Genomic DNA, 20,594 nt, shown 5'->3' with positions numbered 1-20,594 from the left:
GGAGCAGGTCGAAATTGCATCCCAAGAACAGAGAACTCGACAATTTCCAAAAGACTGGTTTGCGTTTCAATTTCACGGATCCACTCCCACATATCCTATCAATTTGCAATCCAAAAGATTTGCAAACGTCAGGGTCTCTTCTCTGCATCGCAGTCAGATGGTCAGCAAACAAAATCGGTTCTCCGATGTCCGCCACCAGAAGCAAGCAAGCAAGCGGAAGAGCGAAAAACAAAACTAAGACTCACCTCTCGCACCATGCACCTCCTCTCCCTCTCCCTTCCTCCACCAACCCCACCCCATCCCCCTACCCATCCTCCTTCCTCTATCCAAAGCAAACGGCGCAGCCATCATCCTCTCCACCCTCCTACGCCTCCTTCGCCTCCTCATTGCCGCGACGAATCCGCGCGTCAGCGCGAAGAGAGCCACGACGACCACCAGCGTCGCCGCATACAGCACCACCATGTCGCCGACCGACTTGGCATCATCGAGGGAGGAAGGCAGCGATGATAGAGAAAGCGTCGTCCAGGCGCGCATGGCGCGCGTGTAGGCGGGTGCTTCGTGGATGCGGTGGGCGGCCGTGTAGGTGTCGATGAGCCGGTGGACTGGTTCCGGCTGTTGCAACGAGACATTGCTGCTGTGAGGTGTGGGAATTACCGGTGTGGATGATGCTGCCGGCGGCGGTGGGAGGGCGTGGAGAGGCCATGTCGTTGGAGGGGGACGAGGGATTGGCGCCATGCTGTCTGTCTGGTGTCGTCTCGACTTGACCTCAATGGAAGAGTTCTTGTCGAGAGAGGGAGAGAAGCGACGAACAAAAAGAAGACCAAAAGGGGATCGGAGAGCCAAAAAAAAAAGAGTGGTTGCTGATGACGTCGAGGAAGTCGCTCACTCACTCCCGTCCTTCCCGTCTTCCAAACACTTCAAGATTGCGAGAAGCGGACGAGGTATAAATCAGGAGGAGCATGCGTAGACATGTGCGCACTCAGTCTGCTATATAAATCAGCGTCGTCCTTTTCCTCCCGTCCTCCCACCACGGCCTGAATCTCCCCTCCCCTCTCCTCTCTCCGCCTCTCCTCTAATCACAAACGCGTTGCCTTGATCCGTTCATCTCGCAGCGTACCGTCCAGCCAGCCATGTCTCACGTCTCCCCAAACACAGCTCGTCCATCAGCATATCAGAAGTGAATGGAAGCGCCACAGCTGAGCCATGTGGTGGTGTTGAGTCGATGACGGACGACGGAATGTCTGACCCCCACGCGCGGCCGACCTCAGCCCATGCAGCCGCCCTTTTTCCACCTACCTACCACAATGACCGCACCAACACAACAACAATCCAAAGCAAATAGCTACTCCGGGGCTAGTCGCAACGTAACGCAATCGCACCCTCTCTGCTGAGCAAGCACTCAATGTAAAGTCGATACTGCATTGCCTTTGTTGCTTTCAACTGCTCGGACTACCAAAAGAAAGAGGTGATATAGATTCGGCTTCTTGCCACAGTCCACACAACATCAACACCTTTATCCAAATTTCAAAACAACAGATCCAACAAAGTTGCACGCGCTTCTATACTCTGGAGGAGTTTTCAGCGTCTCAACATCACCCACTCCTCAGACCCCTTGTCTATCACGTACGCGTAGGGCAGCACCACCTTGGAGACCAACTTCAAAGAATTCAAGCAATCTGGTGAAAATCCAGATTCAATGCAGTCAGTACCGTATTGGCTACTCGCTACTCAGGGCAACGCAGCGCAGCCGAAGACGATTTTGGGTTGCGTTGCGTTGCGTTGCTGCCATCCCTGAACCCACTACTCATGTCAGCATAGAATAAAGACGAGAGACTGAGGTTTCTGAAGCAGGACCATCGACACGATGACATGCGTCAATCAATGCAATGCGTCCTACCTATGCAGTGGCCGGCCGCCCCTGTTCCGCGAGCAGAGCATATGCAGCAAGTTGGGACCTCGGCATAAGCAACAGCGAGCAAAAAGCCAAACAGCCAGCCAGCCAACCAAACAGATGCTGCGCAGTCGCCTGCCTGGCAAACGCTGCTACATACTCTGCCAATGCAAAACGACTGGAAACCCCCGAAACCCCATCACCCCTGCCCGACTCTAGAGATTGTTGCAAACTTCACCTTCTTTCTGGCCTAGGTGCCCTCACATTCTCATCTCGTTTGCCGCTGACTGGCTGGCTGGCTGGCTAGGAGCTGCATCTGGCCTAGATTGCCCCGCCCACCACGCGCAGTAAGATACATCTCGTCCAGCTGCCACTTACGCGCACATGGCCCATGTTTCTTGTTCTTGTTCTTGTTCAGAAGCTAGGTGATTGCTTTGCTTTGACTTTGTTTTACTTCACTCCACATTACTTCACTCCAGCTGGATGGCAGCCATGCACGCGTGGGGATCGAGCTGAGAGAGAGAGCGACAAGGGACCATCTACGCACTCGACTCGACTCGACTCGAATCACGTACGTCACGGTCCTAGAGATGGCGGCAGCGGCGCGTCCGGTCATCGAGGAAATAATTCGTAGCGATCAGAGGATGATTGTGTGGGCAAAAGATGGTGCGGATTGATTTAGTTGCATGCCGCAAGAGTCTGGCTGGTGGACGCCCTCATGCAAATTGTTTCTTCCCGCATGTCGTCATTGATACAAAATGGATATGGCTGTGGCGTTTGATTGTCAGGTTAATTGTGGTTGCGATTATATCCCTCCTCTCGGACCTTCCACTTGTGGCTAGCTGCATCTAAGCGAGTTGTGCTGTGAAACTCCCCGGTCGTTCTTCCCGCTGCAGGTTCTTGCCCCTAACTACTCAGACCTCAACACCATCCATCTCCTCGTGCATGCCAACACGGCAGCCTGCATCACGGACAGCAGCCGACTCATGCGGCTCTCTGTCGGGCGACACGGTCGGGTCGGGCCGGCGAGGAAGACGCAACATGTCGGTGCGCGCACAACTTCCCGGAGACGATCATGGGCGACATCCGACGCAACCAGCACTTGGGGTACCGCGGCTATTTTGTCACGTCGGTCATGGTCATCTCGTCCAATTATGGCGCTTGCAATTGCTTTGCAGATAGAAGCTACCGAGTTTGCAAAAGAGCCAGGATAAGACGCCCAACAGCAGCGTACGCGACACTGGGCGTTGGGATGGCGACTTTGGACAACGCCGCCTCATCGGTCGAGGCGACTTCTTATCTCGTCGAAGACCCGGCGCCATGGGAGGCTTCGCGAGCTTTTGTCAAATCAAGAGACTGGGCATCTGCGCGCCAAGAGGACTGAAGAAGATGGAAATTTTCTGCTCGCAAACGACCTGACGACGGCTGGAATCACGACATTCGCTAAACTCGATCGCGACATGCAGGCATGCGGTGGTGCACACTTCTGGGCCGCCCACAACTGGCGCACTCTTCCGCCGGACGCTGGAGTCGGCATTCCTCTTTGCCTCGTCTTTGCCTTGTCCGAAGCTTGCCACGGCTTGGCTAGACACTTGTTCTGACTTTGGGTTGTGGGGAGTTGTAGACCATGCCTGACACGCGTCGAGTAGGTAGTTACTCGTATCGACGCCACAAAGAATGAAAAGTCAACCTCACAAGCACTTGATAGAAGACGTCGGCAAGTCTCAGAACCATTGCACTTTGTAACCTCATACTGAGGCGAATCGAAGTTGCGGATTGCATCTTCATCTCCAACTTGTTTTGACGTCCATTATGGAGCGCAATACGCAAGGCGATCACGCATGGCACTGCAAAGTGTCTCCACCCGTGGGTCCGCTATGCTCTCACGAAGATTTGCACACGGTTCTGGGACAGACTCGGCCAATGAAGGAAAAGCCCTTGTCGTGTCCATGTCCGCTTTATCTGTCTGGCCGGCTTGGGGCCCCTCGGTGATTTCGCTGTAACCATCGTCGCCGCTGTTGGCATCTTTGCTGCTCCAAATCACACCATTGTCTATTGCAACCACTCTACCCGACTTGTCGGATACTATAAAAATGTTTTTTCGTCGTACTCACTCCAGCCCTACAGAGACAAGTTTTCGCCCTCAATCAATTCCTTCTCAACAATGGGCCGGGAATCCCTTTCCAACGACCACGTGTCGTCGCAGGCGGAGAAGACGCCTGAGGGCAAGCCGACCGGCTCGCAGGCTCCAGGCTTGGTTGCTTTCGAAGCCGAGCCGGTGCCTCTCAAGGGGGAGTTCCATCTTCACGAGTCCGAGTCCACTGGCTCCAGTGGCTACACTGATGGCAACCCCTTTTCGGACCCAGACGTGGCGGACTACTGGAGGACAATCTACGAAAAGGCCCAGTACGAGTGCCGGGAAAAGTTTGATCCTGATGCTACCTGGACACCGGACGAGGAGAAGAGGCTCGTCCGCAAGCTGGATGCGCGGGTTTGTCTATGGGCGGTATGTAAAGCGATAGTGTCAGAACTGGGTTGCAAAGACTGACGCGCAACAGTGTGTCATGTTCTTCGGACTGCAAGTGGACCGTGGCAACCTCAAGCAAGCAGTGTCGGACAACATGCTCAACGACCTGAATATGAACACCAACGACTACAACCTTGGCAACACCCTCTTCTTGGTAGCCTTTTTGTGCGCCGAACTGCCGTCGCAGTTGGTTTCCAAAAAGCTGGGCCCGGATCGTTGGATTCCAATGCAAAGTGAGCACCCCTTTTTGGAAAATTCACCCCTGAATATTGAGCTGATCCAGTATTCCTTCACAGTCAGCCTCTGGTCCTTGGTTGCCATTTGCCAGTGCGCCATTTCCGGCAAAGGAAGCTTCCTGGCGACACGCGTGCTTCTGGGTGCTCTCGAAGGCGGCTTCATCCCCGACATTGTTCTCTGGCTCTCCTACTTTTACACCAGCCGCGAGCTTCCGATCCGCCTCAGCTACTTCTGGACGACGCTTTCGGCGACCACAATCATCACTTCGCTCCTCGCATTCGCCCTGTTGCATATGAGAGGCGTCGCAGGATGGGCAGGCTGGAGGTATGTCTCTCGTCTCAATCAATGTTTGTGTCACTAATTGTCCAGGTGGCTCTTCCTTATCGAGGGCATCATCACGCTGCTCGTCGGCCTCGCGTCCTTCTTCATGATGCCGGCTTCGGCCACGCAAACCAAGACCAAGTTCCGCCCCAACGGCTGGTTCACCGACCGCGAGCTCAAGATTGCCGTCAACCGCGTGCTGCGCGACGACCCGTCCAAGGGCGACATGCACAATCGCCAGGCCATCACGCCGAGGCGGCTCTGGAAGGCGGCCAAGGACTACGACCTGTGGCCGCTCTACGCCATCGGCCTAATGGCCTACATTCCCCAGACGCCGGTGGACCAGTACATCACTCTCATCCTGAAGCAGATTGGCTACAGCACCGTAAGCTCCCCCTTCCCACCGAGGATTAAATGGAAACTGCTAACTCACGCGCCCCCCAGTTCACCGTCAACCTCCTCACCATCCCCGCCAACGTCTTCCACATCATCACACTCCTCCTCATCTCGCGCCTCTCGGAATGGCTCAACGAACGCACGCTGGTCTCCATGATCCAAAACCTGTGGACGCTCCCCTGCATCTTCGCGCTGCGCTTCTGGCCGCAGGTCATGGTCGACGGGTGGGGCACGTACGCCGTCGTCACCGTGCTCCTCTCGTACCCCTACTGCCACGCCATCGTGGTGGCGTGGACGTCGCGCAACTCGAGCAACGTCGGCATGCGCACCGTCAGCGCCGCGCTGTACAACATGATGGTGCAGTGCGGCAACGTCATTTCGAACAACATCTACCAGAACGACGATAAGCCGCTGTATCACCGCGGCAATCGTAACCTACTAATCATAAACTTCTTGAGCATTGGCATTTTTTTGCTTACAAAGGTTTACTATGTGCAGCGGAATAAGCAGAGAGAGAGGGTTTGGGATGCCATGACGGCCGAGGTATGCTCAATCCTCATGTGTCTGAAATCTCCTGTTATTTGTGTGAGTGTACTGACGCTGTTGGGACTGAACAGCAACGCTCCGAATACATACGCACCTCGACCGACGCGGGGAATAAGCGTTTGGACTTTAGATTTGCGCACTAGACGGACATTTCGTTTCTATCCTGTTTTTCCTTTGTGTCCTTTTCCTTTAAGAAACCCGCTTGGATGATCGTTTTTATCGTCAACCGTCGTTATTGTTGTTGTTGTTGTTGTTGTTGTTGCTGGGAAGCCAGCGAAGGAGTTTTTTTTTTTTGAAAAGATATCTCAATCCAACGGCCACTACCACTCACTACCTCTGCTAATTGTCTCATCCTAACCACTTTTATCTTTCGTCAGCCAACAGACCAACACAATAACTTTGCGCGCACCGCTTTTTTGGACTAACTACCGACTGGCCACACCGCGCCTGGAACCTACCTTGCCATCAGTCTTCTCACCCTGGCTGGCCCCTTTTCCCGACCCTTGCCCTAACTAATCCAAAGAGAGATTCCTACACCTACACTAGAAAGGTGTATCAATCGGGCCTCGGGAGGCCTTAGTACCCACACCTATCTGTAACCTAAATCAACTATTTTTACTTACAGGGGAGGGGTAGATGGATGATGGATAGGGGGGGGGTAGGATAAAGAGAAAACAGTGTCAAAATTGTAAAAATACTTTTTACTACACACAGACAATGACGCAAGTTAGTTGGGTTTAGATTGAAGAAGTGGTTTTGGATTGAGTGGTTTCATCCTTGGAAACTTTCTAGGAGTTACGGTTGTTTGAAAGGGGGAGGGCCGTTGGCGAAGGAATCTACGGAATGGGAGGGCGATGAGGTGGTGCTTGGTTTGAACGATGATGGCGGAGTAAGGTAGGTTGGATGACCTTGTTGATGGGCAAAGTGCAGTGGATGGATGCGTCGGAGTTGCTTTTACACATGTGCCATTCATCTTCTACCACCACCGCCACGACGACGTCCGTCTTGCCTCTCTCTGCTTATTTACTTGGCCCCATACGCTGGCTGGCTGGCTGCCTCTTGCTCTCGACCATCAGAAATTGGACATGCCAACTCGCGAGCATGCATGGTGTGCGCTTCGTGACCATCCATCCCATCATCCATTTCTCTGCCCCCCCCTTTTCCGCACGTACCCCTACCTACCCCTTCAAATCCTCCAGCCTGCCCCTCAACCTCTCCCACCCCTCGGTCCCCTCCCACGCATCCCTCCCGCGCGAACAAATCCCCTTGACCGCCGTGCGCGCCTTGAACCTCCAATCCTTGGCCACCAACGCACCACTGCCAGCGGCCAGGCCCTCGGTCTTCTCGCGCGGGCCCAGCGTCTCGTACGCGTCGACGAGCTCGACCGTCGCGTCGACCACGTCGTTCCACGCGTCCTCGGTGCCCGCCTCCCACGCCGGCTGCGAGGAGATGGCGCGCCAGGCCTTCTCGTGGGCCTCGAGGGCGGAGGAGGGCCGGCCGCGCCAGAGCGCGAGGCGCGCGACGATGCGCCACAGCGCCGCCGAGGACGTGATGAGCGGGACGACGGCGTCGTCCACGAGGCGGACGAACATGCGGGCGAGGCCGGGCTTGTCCGGGTCGAAGCCGTCGTCGTGCGTCGCGACGACGTGGCGGGCCAGCGCGTCAAGGATGGTCGCGTCGACGCAGGCTTCGCCGTCGACGGAGCCGCGGATTTCGATCAGCCGCCGCTGCGCGGTGAGCAGCTCGGTGAAGGCGGGTGGGTTGAGCGAGGCGGCGACGGTGAGGAGGTTGTCCCAGATGCGGTGGTTGTCGTGCTTGAGCTGCGCGGCGTGCTTGAGCGCCTTGAGCGCGTCGCGGATGTGCTGCTGCGGGTCGCGGCGCGGCGCTGCGAGGTTGATTTGGTTGGGGTCGTCGTCTTCCTCGTCGGCGAGCTTGGGTTTCGCGGGTGTCGAGTCGTCGTCGTCATCGGCCACTGTCACGGCCGGCTCGAGACGCAGCAGCGCGGCCGCCAGGTTGCTCCAGGCCTCGGCGTCGGTGTCGTCGAGCTGGACGGTGCGCGTAAAGGCCTCGCTGGCGCGCTCGAACTGGGCCATCTCCAGGTAGGCGCAGCCGAGTGCGAACCAGCTCTGCTGGTTGAGCTGGTTGACGCGCAGCGACTTGCGGTACGCGTCGGCGGCCTTGACCACGTCGTTCTTTTGCATCCAGAAGCGGCCGAGGGTGCGCTGGGCCCGGGCATAGCGGTTGCCAGACACCTCCCACGCCTTTTCGTACATGGCCGGGTCCTGGTCAATGTCTCCGAGAATGCAGTAGAGACGCGGTGCGTCGGTGGGCACAGGCTCTCTTGGAGCACCCTCCCATTGCTCGTCGTCTCCTGCGTCCTCGTCATTGCCATTGGTGGCGTGGAAGAGCTGTTTCCGCACAAGCCGCTTGGCCTTGTCCTCCCTCTCCGTAGCAGCCCAGCAAAGGGCGACTTCGGCCCACATTTGCAGCCGCTCAAAGATCTCCAGAGCGGTGCGCAGACCGCCCAGCTTGACCCATCTCTCAGCCAGCTCAGACTCCAGCTCCCAGCGCGATGGAGAGCACAGCGCAAAGACGTAGCGAAGGCGTTCAGAAGCCGGTGCCGATTCGTGCTCATTACTCTTGGGCAGAAACGAGGTCACGGCGCCCTCTGAAGCGGACCCGTTTGGCGTTGCGTCTGCGGTCGTCGTGTCGGCAATCACCTGGTCCACCACCGCTTGCAACTGCAAAAGACCACGCTCCATGGTCCTGGGCTTGTAGCCCTCGATCCGGCTCCTGACCAAAAGCGCCTGGGTGTACACTTGCCAATTTGAGCTGCCGCCTTCCAACACACGAGCGGCATACGGCACCGTCTCTTCTCTCGTGAGGCCGTTGTCCGGGTTGGTGTTGGTGATTGACGAAGCAAGCGACAGCAAGATGATGGAATCCAAGGGGTCGAGCATGGGCTGGTTTCCGGCATCCAACTCGGCCAGAGCCTGCGGCAGCGCGTCCTCGCCCAGCACATCAGTCGAGCTCTGCGCTGGCTGCTGCTCCGAGAACGAAATGCTCTCCAGCAGCGTGTCATCGTTCAAGTCGAGATTCTTTGGCTGCGTCGTTTGTTGCTCGTCCTCGTCTGCTACCACCGCTTTCCCCTTGCCCTTGCTCTTGCTTTCGCCCGCGGCGGCATCCGATCCCGCGCTCCTCGCCAACACGACCAGCTGGCTCGTCTCCTTCTCTTGATACTTGGTGCGCTTACCAAGCAAACCCGTCAAGGCAAACTCGAAGCGTCTCTCCACCTTTGCGCGCTCCAAGTCCTCTCGCGCCTTCTTGTCGAAGCCGTGGTGCGTGTGAATCGCTGCTCTCTCGAGCAAGAAGTGGACGCGCACCTCGGCCGGCGCGCTTGGCGCCAACAGCTCCTTCTCCAGCACGTCCAGCTCCGCGTAGATTGACGACTGCAGCGAGGGCGCAACCTCGGACAGGAGGCGCTGGTGCAAAAACTCCACGCGCAACTTGGCCCATAGAAACGGCGTTGTTGGCACTGCTTGCGCGATGGCGGGGCTGCTGAGGATGGTATCGGCCAGGCAAAAGAGCTCCGGGTTTGGCGTTAGATTGTATGCGCCCTCTCCATCGGTGCTGAGAGATTGGACAAGTTGCTGCCGGGTTTCAGACAGCTTGGCCGCATCAGAGACAACGTCCTCGGTAAAGATGGCGGTGGCAGATGAAAAGGGAAGAGGGGGTCCTGTGACGTTGGACTGGAGGAAAGAGTAGAGAGACGCTAGAGCCAGGACGAAGAAGAAATGGTGAAGGAAATGGGCATGTTCGGAGCTGTCTGTTTTTTGCTCGAGCAGGACGGAGAGTCGCCGGTAAACATAGTCACTCCAAACAGGGTAGTCTTGAAGAGAAATGTCTTTGGTGGTATCATCATGTTCGTGGCCGAGCAAGAGGCGCGTCAGATTGTGGCGGAGGATTGACTCAAAGTTGCCCGACTCGAGGTTCTGTAGTTGCTCGCTCAGGGAGGCAGCGAGCTCTTCCGGCAAGGCGCTGCGATAGTAGTTGAGGTACACGTCGGCCATGGTTTTCACGCAGGTTTCGCAGTCTGGCAGCGACGGTAAGGTGTAGAGTCATCAGAAGGAATCGAGTCGAATAAAATGTTGTCGCACTCAGAGAGCTACCGAGGTTTCTCCGGTAGGGCTGCCTTTGCCCCTCCCCCGCCGGCAGGGATTCACCATCCAAGAGTCGCAGCCTTAGAATAATGATGGTTTGATTGAGACTACTGACAAAAAGAAAAAAAGTGGGATATCATAGTCATGAGCGGCCGTTGCTCCCTGATCCATGCCATCGACAAACATCATCCCAAGGCAATGGAAAGCTCTCAAAACCAGGCCATCTAGTCCGAGTCGCTGCTGGACGAAGAGCTCGAGCTCTTACCCCTGCTCCTGCTCCTCGAGTGTGAGTGGCTCTTGTGCTTGTGCTTCTTTTCGCCGTGGCCATGGTGGCCGTGTCCATGGCTGCTGTAGCTGGGCGGATACAGTCCACCCATGGCCGCCGAGCCGTAGTGCGAGCCGTGATCGCTGCCATGGCTGCTGTGGTGCTTCTCATGCTTGTGTTTCTTGTCCTTCTTCTTTTTCTTCTTGTCGCTAAAGCACATGTTAGTAGCGGCTCGACGTCAGTGGCTGGACAATCGACTTACTCGTGGTGGTTCTCCAACACGTTTGCTCCAATAGCGCCCGCGATCAACCCACCAACCGTACCCAGCGCGCCGCCGCCTAGCTTGTGTCCGACAAACGCTCCTCCCGCGCCGCCCACCAGCGTCGCTCCCAGACCGCGCTCGCCTTCGGGTCCGCCGGCACCGGGAGCTCCTCCATGCGGATTGGCATCATATCCGCCGCCGTACTGCTGGGGCGGCTGTTGTCCGTAACCCTGTTGTCCGTACTGGCCGCCGTACGCATCACCATGCGGCGGTGCGTTGTATTGCGCGGGAGGATACGGAGAGTGATCGCGTGCCTGAACGTCGCCCTGGTGAGGGTAAGGCGCGACTTGATTGCCGTAGCTTGGGGCCGGAGAGTAGGAATGCGGCGCCTGCTGTTGCGCGTACGGGTCATGCGCCGGAGGAGCATTGTACTGGTTGTACTGGTCATTTGGCGGAGGGTAACCGGTCTGTCTACAAGTCAGCGAAGAGCCCGCCTTCATTCTCGAGTCGGAAGTGCGCACTTGGTTGGGGTACGGGCTGTGACCGCCATATTGCTGGGGAGGGGCATCGTAGCCCTGCTGGCCGTAGTGTTGCTGGTTCGGATCATGAGGATAGTGGCCGCCTTGGCCACTTCCACCGTAGTAGTCGTTGCTTGCCATGTCGATGGTTATTAGAGATGGAAGTGAGGTGGTGAGAAAGGCAGCAGGCCGAGTCCGGAGGATCAGGAGTGTCCGGCCTTATAAAGGAAGTCCGGAGAGGGCATTGAGGAAAGGCACGGCGATGACGAACCGGGGTCAGCCGCTGACCCGACAATTTTAGAGGTCAGTCATTCGTTCGCGATGCCACGAGGCGCTGCCGGATGTGGTAGCCTGACATTGCCTCTGCGACCAACTGACCAAGAACCTATCAACTGCCCGACTGCGCCACAAACATCTCCTGGCGTTCCACACTGTGGCGGACGAGCACCGCACAGCCACCTCACTCCAACGATCCGCAGCATGACGTCTACCAGGGTACAATTCGTATGCGGAGCTAAGCCCAGAGTATTCGCTACTAGTGCTACCTATGCTAATGCGGTCCTGGCAATACAGTAGAAATGACAATGAACGCCGCTTTGCTCAACTCACTTCCTGTCCTCCTGCTCGACCATCAACGAACTAGGTCCCTATGACAATGCAAAAACACGACAGCCCAGGGAAACTGCTCCGCGATGTGAAAATTCTCCACAGACACGCTCACTTTCTGCTGCCCTTCTTCTTCGCGGCAACGACCTTGAAAGCAACATCGTCCTTGGCCTGCTGAGCAGCCGCCTGGCTGGTAGCAGATCCCTTCTTCGCAACCTCTGACCAACCGCCCGAGCCGTTGACCGGGCCGGGACTGGCGGTGCCACTGCTGTCGACGATGCCCTTGTCCGCGAGCTTGCGGCGGCGGATGAACTCCTCAGCAAAGTGGCGGCTGTCAATCGTCTGCGAAACAGAGTGGACAGCCTCGGTGACAATCTCGAGGTCGGCCGGGAACGTGAGCAGGTTCGACACAAAATCGTCAACTAGATGCGCGTTAACCACCATCTCTCGTATTTAAATTGTAGTACTCACCATTGATGCCCTTGTTGAGGTCGCTGCGGAGCTCGTTGGCGGCCCACTTCTTGAATTCCTCCTGAGCGTTGACTGCGCCGGCAAGCGGCGTCGAAGAGGTAACGGTACGGCTGGGAGCCGCAGGCTTCGGCTTGGCAGGAACACTGCCCGAGCTGACAGCCCTGGTTGCAGCAGGGCTTGGTGGAGCTGGGGCGGGAGTCTTGATCTTGCCGCTGGCCCCAACCGTGGTCCAGGCACCAGAACCAGCCGCCGCACCTGCACCTACAGCAGCGCCAACATTGGTGTTGATCGGTGCCTGCTTACTGGCGAGATCGGCATAGCGTTTGCCTGCAGAAATGGCTTGAGAGACACCGACTGGAGTAGTGGCAGCAGCGGCGGCACTGGCGGCGGCGGCAGCAGCCCTCTGCTTGCGAGCCTCTTCTTCCTTTTGAATTTGCTGCAATGTCTTCTTCGCGGGCGCAGCTCCAGGGGTCTTGGTTGCAGTGGCCTTGGCCCAAGCAGACGGCGTCCCGGGAGTGTTGACAGGCGAAGCTCCACTTGCCCAGTTGGAGCTGGAAGGCAGACCGGGCGCTTGCTGAGCTTGTTGCGCCGCAGCCAACAACTCGCGCTCCATGGCCTCGCGACGAGCGGCAGCGGCAGCAGCCTCGGCCTCGGCAGCCTTCTTGGCCTCGGCCTCCTGAATCTCCTTGAGAGAAGGGCCCCTGGGTGCCTCGGTCGTCTCCTTGGCCCACGGGGCGATTGAAGCACTCGGGGTCTCCACGGACGGGGTCTGCGAGCGAGAGCGGGTCTCGTGGTGAAGAGTGTCGGCAAGGTTTTGCTTGCGTTGCGCCGCGGGAGCTGGGAGAGGGGAGCTAGACTGCGGCGGAGGGAACGGCATTGGCATAGAAGTGTCCACCTTTGCCCATGGGGACTGGGGAGCGGGAGTCTGCTTGGCCGATGCAGCCTTGACTTGCTCAGTCAAAGACAAAGGCTCCGACTTGGAGAGCACATCAATTTCCTTGCCGCTGGTCAATTGCTCCATCTGTTCGCGAAGCTGTGCATGAGCGCGATCTTCTTCAGCCTCTTTGATGAGCTCTTCCTGATGACCGACTGGCTTGGCCGTAGGTTGGCTTCCAATGGCTTGCTGGAGCTGTTCATGTTTCTGACGCTCATCTTGCAATTCGTGGAACTGCTTGAGTCTCTCAGCCGACTCCTGGGCCTGGGCCTCGTTGTCCTGCATACGAGCATCGTGCTCAGCTTGTTCACGCTGCAGACGAGCGCGGTCATTCAGCATTTGGCTGACTTGCGGAGCCTGGGCATCATTCGACTGTTGAGCACCAAGCGCTCCGGGCGCCGCGTTGAACGGTTGGTTGCCGCCCAGGTTCAGGCGCTGCAGCATTCCGGGAACCTCCTCCTCCCTGATGTTTCCCAACATGTCCATGCCGGCCCCGATGGGGGGCAGACCACCAACCGGACCGGGACGGAAAGAGTTGTCGAAGAATCCTGCGGCTCCTTGGCTTGGAAGGGGAGCTTGGGTGGGAGAGGGCTGATAACCGCCGGGAGACGTGATGCTTCCAAAGCTCGGCTGGCTATGGAGGCTGTGCGCGCTGGAGTGGTGCTGAAGCTGGTGTGGGTGAATTGCAGAGCCCATCTGCATCTTGGCAATCGCCTGCTGCTGCGCCAGGTGCTCTTTCTGGCGGGCCATGAGATATTGCTCCTCTTGCTTGCGGCGTTCCAATGCATTCTGCTGCTCGGCAGTCAATGTCGTACCAAAGCTGGGAAAGCTGTTGGCGAATGGTGGTTGAGCAACAGCAGTATTGGCCCACGCATTGCCAGGCTGCGTGCTCGGAGGACCGTGAGGGATGCCAATTTGAGGGACGAGGAAGGGCTCGCGCGAGTTGCCGATGCGGCGGATAAGCTGGGCCAGAGGCTCGTAGTCGAGATCCTCCTGCTTCTTCACGAGAAGGTCGGGGGAAAAGAAGCCCGCCTTGTACCAGTCATGCATTTCGAGTCCAGACCATGGACCTTGAACGTTGCCCTGGGGGTCGCGGTAAACCCATCTCATGCGGTCGGGCATGACCATCTGTCGCTGTTGAGCGGCCGGGGGCTGATTTGAGGCAGAACTGCTTACACCGGGAGTTTGTACGGCCATGCTCTGCGACCCACCACGCTGAGCGTTGGCACTCTGCTGTTGAGATGTCGCCATATTCGGCGCCTGGACAGCGCCAGCCGTCGACGCGTCAAAGTGGCCCAGACCTTCCATCTGCTGTCCGCTATCGTTCCTGCGGAAGCTCGAGTTGAGCAAATCGTCAAACACACCTCTGCCGGTGCGGAAAGGGCTATCAGTATCCCTTTGCGGTCCCTGAGCCCCAAAAGCGTTTCTGCCAAAGGATCCATGTTGATTGGCCCCGTCGGCGTCGCCACCCTCGCTTCCAAACCTGGCCTGCTCATTTTGGCGCATCTGGTCTTGCATGCCGACGGGCAAGAGTGAGCCCAGCTTGCTGTTGCGACCAATGGACCCAGAGCCGCTGAGCCCCCCAAGACCTCCACCGGCATAGAGATTGTTGCTGCCCAAGCCAGCGAGGCTAGGCGAATGCATTTCGCCGACCGAACCAAAGGCATTGTCGCCAAACGGTGTGTTGAACCTTTCGCGGCTCGGAGTTCCCACGGCAGGTTGGTTTGCGGAGTTCCAGGCTGAAGAACCACCAAGTCCAGGTAGACCACCGAGTCCTCCAAGGGAAGGGAAGCCACGGTTGGCGCCCGCGCTTGAGGTTTGGCTGCGATCACTAGCAGATGCCTCATACGCAGAAGATACACGTCCGAGTCCTCCGAGGCCACCGAAAGAGGGCATGCCACCAGCAGATGCAGGGTTGTTCATAAAACCACCCAATCCCGGCAAGTGAGCATTCGGAATATCGGAACCATCGGTATCAACATCCTCGGGCTCGCGTTTTTCATGCTCGGGGCTTCGGTACGGATTGGTATCGGTAGGGCTCATTGGCTCGTTGCCGTGGCCACCCTGGTGCTGAGGAGTGTGGTGATCATAACCGCCTCGATTGAGAAAACTGTTAAAACCAGTGTTGTCTGCCGTCATTCCAAAAGCGCCAAGACCGGTTTCATCGCGAGATTCCTGACGGTTGGGCGTGCCGAAACCAGTGACGCGACGACGAGGGGGACTTGTATCTTGACCACCAAGAAGGGCGGCGCTTCCCGAGCGGGTGTTTTCATCTTGGTCAAGGTATGGATCCGTATCGTTGCTGGTAGCGCGATTCTGCCGAGCTTCCATCCACGAAGGAGTCTGCCTGCCCTGGTCGCTTTCAGCAACTTTGCCAAGACTGTTTAGCGAAGCCTTTTCCCTCAAAGTCTTGTGCAGCTCCTCTGAGCTGTCCTTGTTCATCAAGCCCTTGAAACGAGACTCGCCTCGGAGGCCAGCAAGATTAGGTTTCTTTTCTGTGGGTGTGCTGGCCTGTCCGGAGTTGGTGCCAAGCGAAAAATTCCCAAAGCTGCCCATTGGTGAAAATCCAGCGCTCTGCGGGCCAGCACTCCAAGGAGAAGACGGACCCGTGATCCCAGCGCTGAAAGGTCCAGTGGTCGTGCGCTTCAGAGAACCAAAGGAATTGTTGGTGGCAGATTCACCCGATGTCTTGTCTTTGTCGCGTTCTTCCTGAGTCGTGTTGACCGACGAGGGTTCCTTGTAGTCCGTGCGTCGGCGAAGTAGCGCGGGTGGCGGCACGGCAGCGTTCGACTCTTGCGTAAATCTGCTCGAGGCTGGGGATGCACCGGTGGTTGGGAAAGGGAACGCATCGCCTGTGTCGCGTCGGCGTGTGCTCGGACGATTGGTTGTCGGAGAAGATAGACCGTAATTACCTGGACCATTCGCATGGGAAACAGAGGCCTTGCGCACGCCATCCTTTGCAGAGTTGTCCTTGTTTGCATTCTGGTTGGGCATCTTGAGGGGCGAGTTGACAGAGCCGGTAAAGTGCTAGAAGACGCTAGTCAGCTACGGAACAATGTGTGTAGAGCGAGAAGTCAAAAGCTGGCAGAACATCGTCATCGTGTCCGGAGATGCCGTCATCTCCAAATTGACCCAGAGAGCAGACAAAAGTCGTGCGTAGTGGAGGTACTCACCTCCTTCTCCTCGTCCGTCATTTCGGTCAATGAAAGAGGTAGAATACTACCATCTCTGTCCCAACAAATGTCGGGCCCAGGCTGGCCCTCTTTGCCATGGTCCCTGCTCCAAGAATTCTCGGCAGCACCATTCAAAGCATGAGGGCCCCAGTTGCCCGCGTACAAACTGTCCAATACATCGTCGGAAGCAGCATTCTGGCGGAACAACGAAAGCAACTGGTCGCGACCGTAGCGGTTCTCGGCGGTGGCAGTACCGTTTCGATGCTGAGGAGGCACGTATACTCCAGGGCTCGTCGCGGTCTGGATGCTGGGGGCGTTTGAAATACTAGCAGCGTGCGAGGGACGGCGGAAAGTCTGGGTTGCGCCGTTTGCGCGTCGGGACCTGTTTGGGTTAGCGACCGAAAAGACTCGCATGTCGAGGTTTGGGGGTTTCTGTAACGTTGCGGATGCAATTACAAGCAACGCGGCAAACGTGGAGATGTTGATGGCGCGTGGTTGGAATGGAGGGGCGGGAGTACTGACCAGTCGGCGCCAGAGTCTGCACGCGTCGAGTTGGCGTTTGAATTGCTGCCGGCGGCGGCAGAAGCGAATGTGGACGGGGCCATGGTAAAGCTTCAAGAGGGTTTGAGCGCGTAGAGAGCGGGAGGGAGGGTGTTGAGTGGCGATTGAGAGGAAATCTGTTGTTCGTAACGAAGTGTCCCTGTGAGGTGAGTTTTGTGCGTGCGGCGATCCTTGAACGGGTGCAGGCAGAGTTAGAGCGGCGAGAGCTACAAAGAGAGCGCGAGGCGGATTGGCGGAGATGCGGAAGTCGCTGGCTAACAAACGGGCTGCAATCGACGACGTAGATATAAGATCTGCTGAGAGCAAGCGGACGAGCTTTAGTCGAAGGTCCAGCGGACGGAGGTAAAGGTATACGCAAACTTGGGAAATCCGCTGCTCACGTGCGCCAAGCCACTACCAGCCGCCGCAACTGAAAGCCGCCTGACCTCATCCCTTGCAACCGACATCGACCTAACCACCATCACCCCATGCCTTCCGCCCAATCTACACTCGTACTTTCCTCCACTGTTGAATCTTGACTTATACGCTCTCTGTAACAGGTCCTAGTGGGGTCTTTTCTTCCAAATAAAGCACTTTTTCTCCTTATAGAGTTCTCCCCATAGAGAAGAGTACCAGTCAGATGGTGTTTCCCATCAATCATCCCAGTATTTCCTTCAACATCCGCTTTACAACTGTCATCGTCTCTATCTCGTGTTGAATATATTTTTTCCACCGTTATGCCATTGAATCACTCGAAAAATTCCACATTTGCCAAACACAACTTCCAACCAAGTCATCATATGAACAAAACAATTGCATCCGCGACCCCTGTTTCCATCGACCATGGATCTACCGGCATCTTGTGCCTGTGGTTGTCCATCTTTGGTTGTTGATCTCGTACCACATCTAATCTCGTTTTGACTACAACATGGCAGGCTACCAACATAGTCAGCCCTAGTCTGTAACTCAGGGATATATATACCCTCTACTTAAAAGACCGTTTCCATCTCCTTTTTGCTCGCTCACTGTTTCCCTCGACTTTCTCCAGTGGGTGGTCTTCGCTCTTATCCCAAAGCTCAACTCGATTCTATTGCCACGCCATGACTCAAATCGAAATCGAAACATCTTCTCCCCAACAAGCAACATCTTCGCCCCAGCCCAAGCCATACACGACGCGGTTGAGAATATGCAGATCCTGTTTAGCTAAGGCGGAAACGCTGAAGTACGGTGCGCCATGTCTTTGGACTGCCTATGATGAGACCCGGCATATCTGCAATCGTACAGCTGCCGAGTTTAATGTCGTTCGGCGAGTATGGTTATTCCTTCTCCAACTAGCAAAGCCACTGCTAATCCAGACTAGCTAGAATGGACGGAGGGACCCATAGACGAACGTCGCATTCGGCGCAAATTGAGTAAGGCGATAAAACGGAAGCAAAAGGAGCAGGAAGCTACGCAGGGCCAAACACCTCAAGAGCAACAGGTAAACGCCGAACTCAACCGCTTGTTGGACGACCCAGATCTCAAAGACGCCACATATGCTTTCTTCATGATGCAGCTCAAGCTTTTCCTTGTCCCTGACATAGTCAAGCGGCCACCAAAAGCTCCAGTCGCACCTGACGAGCCGCCCGACGTGGGAAACATGGCCTGGCCTGAAACCCCTAGACCTGCATGTGGATGCCGGATGGCCTTGGGAGCTACTCGTTCCAAGTGGATTCTGCGCGGAGGCCGGTTCGAAAATGGAGCATCCGAAATGGATAAGCATGAGATGGAAACATCGGGTCGAACTATCCACGAGCTTGTGACCTCTGTTACTTGTCTTGGTCAGTGCAACAGCAACAGCAACAGCACTGTATGAAAGCACACACAAGTCATCTTTTGGGTTTGAAGGAAGGTACAAATTTGGCTCTCTATGACACGCCTTGACGAGCAGTACACATAGCCAAAGCAAGTGTATTTCCTCGCAATTTCTCAACGTTCGACAAGCAGCACAATCTGACTGCCCTACTCCCATCTCATGAGAGCTGCAGCAGTCATCTCAAGTGCGACTTAAAGAGTAGCAACAAATTCAGTACTCAGTGACCTTTCCAACACGATGCACGCAACATGGTCGTGCACAGAAGCCTACTAAAGCCTCACACAAGCATCCGCATCCTCGCTCGCACTGTTCCCCAACACACCATGGAAAGACGTGTTGCATCCGTTATCGCATCTCCAGCGGCGTGCCGCACTTCCCCGCTTGCGTTATCCAAACTCAATCTGATATTGGTGATTGCGCAACGACCTCGTAAGCGGGGAGGCGGAGAAGCGCTCCGTGATGTCTTGACTCATCCACCAAGTATCACTTGTGACGATTTTTGCTGGTATAGAGACTTTTCTCGCCAAATACTCCTCTGGAAATGCCGGTAAGCAGTGTTACGACGTTTAACAAGTGTTATTTGTTCAGTCACTGGGTGTTGGACAGAGCGGAAGATGCTTGCTGGATTTGACGGCGCAGCATTCAATGGTCTCCAAGTGGATGAATTGCAAAGCTTGATCGGTGAACAGACAATGATTAGTGAGCTGTGTCCTTTGCCCAAAAAGCGCACTGTAGATTCAACAAGGTGGATTTGAAGCAGACTGCTTGAGCACATGCCCATTGTATTGCACAATACATACTGCAGCAGCTTGCGTACTCCTCCAGACAGAATCCAAACTAGAGACAGTCCAGCCCAGCCTTGGCCACTCCACTAAAGGTCTTCATGGCAGTCCCTGTCCATGACTGCTCCGTCACTGAGACTATCTGAGGAAGCGTGGTCATTGGATTTGGAGAAATCGCTTCGCTTGTGGAGTTGATGAGGGAGCATCAACAGAAGTTACTCCGACGGTCTGTGTGGCCGAGTCGACGAATCCGCAACCCAAACAACGCAATCCTTTACCTCACATACACGCCCAACACGCCGTCATATCCTTCAACCGATTGCCCCGGGTCTCGCCCGTCTTTCCACCGCCCACGGCAGGAGATGAGAGCAACCAACCCGGGCCCCCGCGCCTCCTGAACGTCCGAATCGGCCGCAGCGCATCTCTCCTCCACAAGATGCGCACTCCGCAACCTCCGGCGGCCCTCCGACGGCATCAACGGCATCTATAGGAAGGAAATACCACGCATGTCGGTTCGTTGGTCAAGTGGCTGTGCGCCCAATGACTACCTACCCCTGGATGGTGGTCAGCCATGGCGGTGCCAATTTCACGCGGCAGAGGCGCTTTCCGTTGTCAGGATTTTCCGCCGCCTGCCCGACGTCATCTCCAATTTCGAGACTGACTCTGGGTGACAGAGCCTTCGCTACCTACCTTTTGCTACGCCGCGTCGCCTATCGCCGCCCCTGACAGCTGCTCCCATGGATGGACATGACCGAGGGAGCGTGATACTTCAAATTGTAGGCACGCACCCAGCCCGTCAAGGTGGGTGCTGGGGAAGATGCCGCATGGGATGTTTGAACTCATCTCACGATGCCCCCACCCCCGTCCAATCCGGCAAACGCGAACAGTTTCCAAAGGTGCCTACCTACGCTTCATCCAAACGAAATCACAAGTCCCTGTCGCCACGCCGGAATCTTGAGCTGGACGAGCCCCTCTGAGACGTTTGAAACCACGGAGGACCGATCCCGGAAGGGAGTATAAATAATGGTGTTTGGTTTGCAGCCCATTTATACAAGGAGGCTCGCGAGCAAGATTAACCTGGAGAGGGGAGTACCGGGAAACATCTCGAGG

At 56.4% G+C, this 20,594-nt stretch overlaps 6 protein-coding genes across 6 annotated transcripts; 2 read left to right on the top strand and 4 right to left on the bottom strand.

Moving 5' to 3' along the window:
• Positions 1–234: 234 nt before the first annotated feature.
• On the bottom strand, positions 235–837 carry BKA78DRAFT_373206 (uncharacterized protein; the record flags this gene model as incomplete). The annotated part of the gene is made up of 1 exon (XM_066892759.1): positions 235–837. A coding segment is annotated over one exon (603 nt), but the record flags the coding sequence as incomplete, so codon positions are not given.
• Positions 838–4,055: 3,218 nt separating this feature from the next.
• Positions 4,056–6,200, top strand: BKA78DRAFT_285490 (permease of the major facilitator superfamily; the record flags this gene model as incomplete). The annotated part of the gene is made up of 6 exons (XM_066885703.1): positions 4,056–4,397; positions 4,450–4,651; positions 4,715–4,979; positions 5,025–5,361; positions 5,421–5,915; positions 5,990–6,200. 6 exons carry the CDS (start codon positions 4,056–4,058, stop codon positions 6,059–6,061), a joined length of 1,713 nt encoding a protein of 570 aa, XP_066741632.1. The 3' UTR covers positions 6,062–6,200.
• An 896-nt stretch (positions 6,201–7,096) lies between these two features.
• Positions 7,097–9,988, bottom strand: BKA78DRAFT_254251 (uncharacterized protein; the record flags this gene model as incomplete). The annotated part of the gene is made up of 2 exons (XM_066884888.1): positions 7,097–7,837; positions 7,892–9,988. 2 exons carry the CDS (start codon positions 9,986–9,988, stop codon positions 7,097–7,099), a joined length of 2,838 nt encoding a protein of 945 aa, XP_066741631.1.
• Positions 9,989–10,025: 37 nt separating this feature from the next.
• BKA78DRAFT_171686 (uncharacterized protein) lies at positions 10,026–11,453 on the bottom strand. The gene is made up of 4 exons (XM_066883254.1): positions 11,127–11,453; positions 10,961–11,072; positions 10,606–10,660; positions 10,026–10,552 (listed from the first exon to the last, which is right to left on the bottom strand). The coding sequence occupies exons 1-4, from the start codon at positions 11,262–11,264 to the stop codon at positions 10,303–10,305; spliced, it is 555 nt and encodes a 184-aa protein (XP_066741630.1). The 5' UTR covers positions 11,265–11,453; the 3' UTR covers positions 10,026–10,302.
• A 59-nt stretch (positions 11,454–11,512) lies between these two features.
• On the bottom strand, positions 11,513–17,326 carry BKA78DRAFT_285482 (uncharacterized protein). Its single transcript, XM_066885702.1, has 4 exons — positions 16,830–17,326; positions 16,308–16,689; positions 12,201–16,161; positions 11,513–12,151 (listed from the first exon to the last, which is right to left on the bottom strand). The coding sequence occupies exons 1-4, from the start codon at positions 16,910–16,912 to the stop codon at positions 11,841–11,843; spliced, it is 4,737 nt and encodes a 1,578-aa protein (XP_066741629.1). The 5' UTR covers positions 16,913–17,326; the 3' UTR covers positions 11,513–11,840.
• A 402-nt stretch (positions 17,327–17,728) lies between these two features.
• Positions 17,729–18,932, top strand: BKA78DRAFT_171668 (uncharacterized protein). Its single transcript, XM_066883253.1, has 2 exons — positions 17,729–18,157; positions 18,208–18,932. Exons 1-2 carry the CDS (start codon positions 17,948–17,950, stop codon positions 18,700–18,702), a joined length of 705 nt encoding a protein of 234 aa, XP_066741628.1. The 5' UTR covers positions 17,729–17,947; the 3' UTR covers positions 18,703–18,932.
• Positions 18,933–20,594: the final 1,662 nt, after the last annotated feature.

The sequence above is a fragment of the Phyllosticta capitalensis genome (genome assembly GCF_038381095.1).
Source record: "Phyllosticta capitalensis strain CBS 128856 chromosome Unknown BKA78scaffold_8, whole genome shotgun sequence".
Lineage (NCBI taxonomy): Eukaryota > Fungi > Ascomycota > Dothideomycetes > Botryosphaeriales > Phyllostictaceae > Phyllosticta > Phyllosticta capitalensis.
The sequence above is the reverse complement of the archived record's forward strand: the minus strand, read 5'-3'. Positions and strand labels throughout refer to the sequence as shown.

What these genes read in the sequence shown, in the direction of transcription:
- BKA78DRAFT_171686 (XM_066883254.1), bottom strand. Translation starts at nt 11,264, where the DNA reads ATGGCAAGCAACGACTACTACGGTGGAAGTGGCCAAGGCGGCCACTAT. An exon ending in ACAGCCCGTACCCCAACCAA is followed by an intron (nt 11,073 to 11,126) that starts GTGCGCACTTCC and finishes ACTTGTAGACAG; the next exon opens with ACCGGTTACCCTCCGCCAAA. An exon ending in CTCTCCGGCCCCAAGCTACG is followed by an intron (nt 10,661 to 10,960) that starts GCAATCAAGTCG and finishes CGCTGGGTACGG; the next exon opens with TTGGTGGGTTGATCGCGGGC.
- BKA78DRAFT_171668 (XM_066883253.1), top strand. Translation starts at nt 17,948, where the DNA reads ATGACTCAAATCGAAATCGAAACATCTTCTCCCCAACAAGCAACATCT. An exon ending in AGTTTAATGTCGTTCGGCGA is followed by an intron (nt 18,158 to 18,207) that starts GTATGGTTATTC and finishes AATCCAGACTAG; the next exon opens with CTAGAATGGACGGAGGGACC.
- BKA78DRAFT_285482 (XM_066885702.1), bottom strand. Translation starts at nt 16,912, where the DNA reads ATGGCCCCGTCCACATTCGCTTCTGCCGCCGCCGGCAGCAATTCAAAC. An exon ending in GCAGACTCTGGCGCCGACTG is followed by an intron (nt 16,690 to 16,829) that starts GTCAGTACTCCC and finishes TAACCCAAACAG; the next exon opens with GTCCCGACGCGCAAACGGCG. An exon ending in CCTCAACAAGGGCATCAATG is followed by an intron (nt 12,152 to 12,200) that starts GTGAGTACTACA and finishes ACGCGCATCTAG; the next exon opens with TTGACGATTTTGTGTCGAAC.